At 28.7% G+C, this 4,520-nt stretch overlaps 1 protein-coding gene across 1 annotated transcript; it reads right to left on the bottom strand.

Annotated features, from left to right (window-relative positions):
- Positions 1-320: 320 nt before the first annotated feature.
- LOC127255141 (endogenous alpha-amylase/subtilisin inhibitor-like) lies at positions 321-950 on the bottom strand. Its single transcript, XM_051280533.1, has one exon. The coding sequence runs from the start codon at positions 948-950 to the stop codon at positions 321-323; it is 630 nt and encodes a 209-aa protein (XP_051136490.1).
- Between the last annotated feature and the right edge of the window lie 3,570 nt (positions 951-4,520).

The raw sequence follows: 4,520 nt of genomic DNA, 5'->3' as shown, positions 1-4,520 counted from the left end.
TAACAACTGCAAAAATAGAGCGGATGGTTGAAGATGGTCTGAGGGAGCAGCTGACCCCAAGCCCTTTAATAGTTCTGTCCCAATTACTATTATTAGAATAATAATCGAAGAAAAGATGTAAACGAAAAGGCAAATTAAAGAGTACAAGGAGAGCGAATTATTACACAATCCATACAATGCACGATTTTATTTATGATTGTCGTGAGACGGAGAAAGCAAACATACATAGAGCATTACAGCTTTTAACCTTATTATTATTACGACAATTTGATAGGATTATTTTCTTCTCGGGACCTTTTTACTTTCATCACGACTTGAGTTCACTTAGGCAGCCGAATACCGTTCCCCGCATCCTTCTTAACAAACTTGAATGTGTACGGCAACTCGTTGGGATAAATAACCGACAGATGTTGCTGACCGCCCATCGAGTAAAGCCCAATTTCATCGCGGCATTTAAGGTGCGCGCACGACACAAAAGTGTAGACATTATTATTCCATCCCCCGGTTTGCTGAATCATGAACTGACTCGATAATTGAACCTCCGACAATGTGCCAGCCACAACAAGGGTTTTCTGAGCCTCTTCAACATATTCGACTCTCCAATAGCCCTCGCCCTCCAGACAGCCAGTGACCGATCCTGAGAAACTTATGCGGACTAGGGTAAGATTCGCGTAGATTGGGAGGAATTTTGGGAGTGGGATCACCGGATGGAGAGTCACCGGGAGGCCAGGCTGAGTCTCGGACCCCATTTGAATGATGTTGGCGGGGCATCTTGTTCCCGCCCACTCGGGGAGTCCGATTCCGCCGTGGAAACCTGCTCCGGCGTTGGAGATGTAGTACTCGTGTTGAGCCGTGACCAAGTCTCCGTTGGAGTCCTGCAACGGAGGTGGTTGGGAAAAAACTCCATGGATGATATTGAGGAGTAGGAAAGAGAGGGAAAATAGTTTCATTATCATTTTTTAAGATGGAAAGTGAGTTGAAGAAGCTATGGTGAAAGAAATTGAGTATAGCTTAGGGGTTCTTATGGAAGAAACTTGAAGGGCATTTTTATTTTTTTCGCTGGTTTGGATTTTGAGTTTGAGATTTAAATAATAAAAGTTTTAAATTGAAATAGTTGTATGATGGGATATAAATAAATCGTTGATGTAATCTTTTAGATTTAAATTGATTTTTAATATAATAAAAAAGATAAAAAATAAGTATTCAATTTGATATTTTTGAACTAAATTTTTTCATAAATAGTAAAAATATGAAGAGGTAGTCTCCTAAAAACGTTATTGCTTGTGCTTTTATGGTCTTTTGTGTTTCTTAAAAAAATTGGTAAATAATAAAAATATGAAGTAATCAAACTATTATTTAAACAAAAATTTGCATCCATTCAATCCTAGGTGGGTGGGTGTGTGTGCATATGTTGGATAAAATTTTTTACTGTGGTTTCAAAAAAAAAAAGACACACACACACACAACAAAAAATTGTAAATTTATGATACGGTATTTTATACATGAAAATGCATATTTGACTTAATAATTGATTATAATACTCCTCCGGTTCGTTGAATTTAGAATATTTGAGTTTAATACGGAAATTTAAAAAAATATATTTTATTACATAAGTGATAAAAATTAAAAGATAATTGAGGGTATTTTTAAAAATTTAATTAGAAATTAAAAAATAAGAAGAGAAACTGATAAAAATAGTGATATTGGTGTAGTAAATAAGTGTCCATTAATGAAAAATAATAATTAAATATTTATTTGTTTATTTGCTAAAATGTGTAATGAAATAAATTTAATGAATAGACTAAAAAATGAAAAAAAAAATATAAATTTGACAGACGGAAAATGATACACATATAGCAAATGATGTGCTAAGCTGTAAAAAAAAAATGCTTATAGTTCTCTTTTTGTTCCTTTGTTATGTATCAATTTATTTATTTTATTTTTTTGCACAAATTTTAAAAAATATTATTGTTTGATGTATAAAAATAATTGTGTTGAGTAAAAGAAAATATACCCTTAGGACTTATGCTTGCTTTTAATTTTTCTTTTCTTTTTTTTTAAGTTATATTATTGTAAATACATTAAATTGTAGGATATTAGTTTTGAAATATGGTTTAAAAAAATCGATATATTTATGACAACCAAATAAGGTAAAACCGATACAATACTTCTGGACGGAGCGAGCATTTTATTTATAACTTTCTATATAGTACAAGTTATATTTTTATGGCAAAATTGTCCATAATTCCAGGTGGTTTTGAAACTTCGCGTAAAATTTTCTTATCTTTTAAAAATTACATGATATTTCTTTATATTTTAAAAAACGTTGCATGAAACCCCGTCATTCAAAAAATATAGTTGAAAAATTGACTTATCGTCACACAAAAAATGTAAAAAGATATTTAATATAATATTTTTAAAAATATAAAAGAACACTATGCAATTTTTAAAATATACGAAAATTTACGATGAGTTTTGAAATTATAGAGAAGTTGTAAGTAATTTTTTATAATTTTTATTATAGAAAGAGCTAACTACTGTGACTTCTATAAAAACTTTATAGATCTAGTGGTTGACATCCCAACGTGAGTGGGTGTATTGAGAAAAAAAAAAAAAAAAAAAGAAACCATTTTAATTTTTTGTCAAATATTTTTTTTTTATAGATAGGAGGTAACATAATATTTATTAAGTGGTACGATTATTTATAATTATTAATATATATATATTAGCACAATATATATAATATGTATATTTTAGTCGTTCACGAAAAGTCAGCAATTCAATACAAAATATTATTTTTATATTATATTTATGATTTTTCATACTTAATATAAAAACATAATTGCAAAAAATATAAAGTGAACAAATCTCATACTTGGACCAACATATGATTTTTTTTTCCTTTTTGCAATTTTTCTTTTTAATTAAATGAGATGAGTGAGATGGTGTTTGACCAATTTGGGAATATGATATGATATATTTAATTCAAAAATAATTTAAAATATGTGCTTCAATCTTTTAAAAGCTATACCTTAGCCAAATTCATTTAATTTGATATAAATATATATATATATATATATATTAACATTGAAAGTGAATTTGAAATAGAAATTTATACATGGTCAATATACTGAAATAGAAAAATTATGCCGCTGCAACATATATTTGGTTAGAATGGTAATTGAAAAATAGAAATGATAATTGAATTTACATATATTATATTTTGTAATTTTTTCCAAAAATAAATAAAATATTTCTTTCTACGTATACAAACATATTTTAACTCGTTTTTAAAATGCATCCGTACAATTTCTATCTAATATTTTTAGGCCACGAGCTGTACTATATATATTCGTAAGTTGGACCACTGCTTGTACATTTTGAAATAATTTATCTGTATTCAATAATCGTATTGTATCAATGCACCAAACCCCCTGGGAAAAATAAATGTACAGATACTGTAACAATTGTCGCAGCGACGAAACTAGCATCTAAATCTGGAGGAATAAAATGTTATAATTTATTTAATATTTAGCTAATAAACTTAAATAAATAATAATTATATATTAATTTAAATAGTTTTAGGGGAATAAATTGTATATAAATACATAAAAATTAATATTTTTAATACTAAAAAAAATTATAAAAATTTTTGGCTTGGGGTCAAATTGACCTCAAGTCCTAGTGTAGTTCCGTCCCTGTCTAGTGGTGTGGGGATAACTCGTGACCGGAAGGTCAAAGGTTTAAATCTCTATGCCTCCAGATTTTGCCTGCTACACACGGTTCGCTTAGTATGACTTGCCTTGTCGGCCTAGTTTGCAGACTATTAGGTTCAGCCGAGGGTTTACCAAAGGGCATCTGCAGAGTAGCGGCTGCGGGTTTCCATATTATTAAAAAATAAATAAATAAATTTACAGACCTATATAAAGAAATCCGACGTCTCCCGGTCTAGCTGAATATATATACAAACCTATGACATCTTCATTTGTACAAACCTATAACTTTATGGTCATGAGTTCGTCCCATAATTTTGACGATGCTTTTAGGTCGTCTTTTATGAAAAATTATATATTTCCTCTGTCTGACAATTTTTTTTTTCGTTCGTTCGTTAAATTTATGTTATTACTATATTTGAAAATTTCAAAAAAACTAATATTTAATTATGACTAATTTTATTGTATTATCTCTCTTTATTTTCTTTAATTACCAACTAAATTTTTAAAAATACTCTACCTATCATTTTACTTTTTCTATTACTTTAATTAAAAAAAAAAAATTTTAATTTTTGTATCGAGCCCAGATGGGGTAAATATGACAGAGGAAGAAGTATATATATATCTATGTAAATATTATAAACATATGTATAATAATAAATTACATATGTTTTTTTATATTTTTATCTTAGTTGTTTTATTTAAATATTGATGTAAACAGTAATTAAATATATTACTCTCTTCGTCTCATTACAATAGCCATGTTTACCATTTTTGTCCGTCTCAAAACAATAGTCTCATTTTCAT

The sequence above is a fragment of the Andrographis paniculata genome, unplaced genomic scaffold (genome assembly GCF_009805555.1).
Source record: "Andrographis paniculata isolate CXL003 unplaced genomic scaffold, ASM980555v1 Contig53END, whole genome shotgun sequence".
NCBI lineage: Eukaryota > Viridiplantae > Streptophyta > Magnoliopsida > Lamiales > Acanthaceae > Andrographis > Andrographis paniculata.
This window is presented reverse-complemented; position numbering and strand designations above follow the sequence as displayed.

Excerpts from the sequence above, each read along its gene's own strand:
- LOC127255141 (XM_051280533.1), bottom strand. The coding sequence starts at position 950 with ATGAAACTATTTTCCCTCTCTTTCCTACTCCTCAATATCATCCATGGA.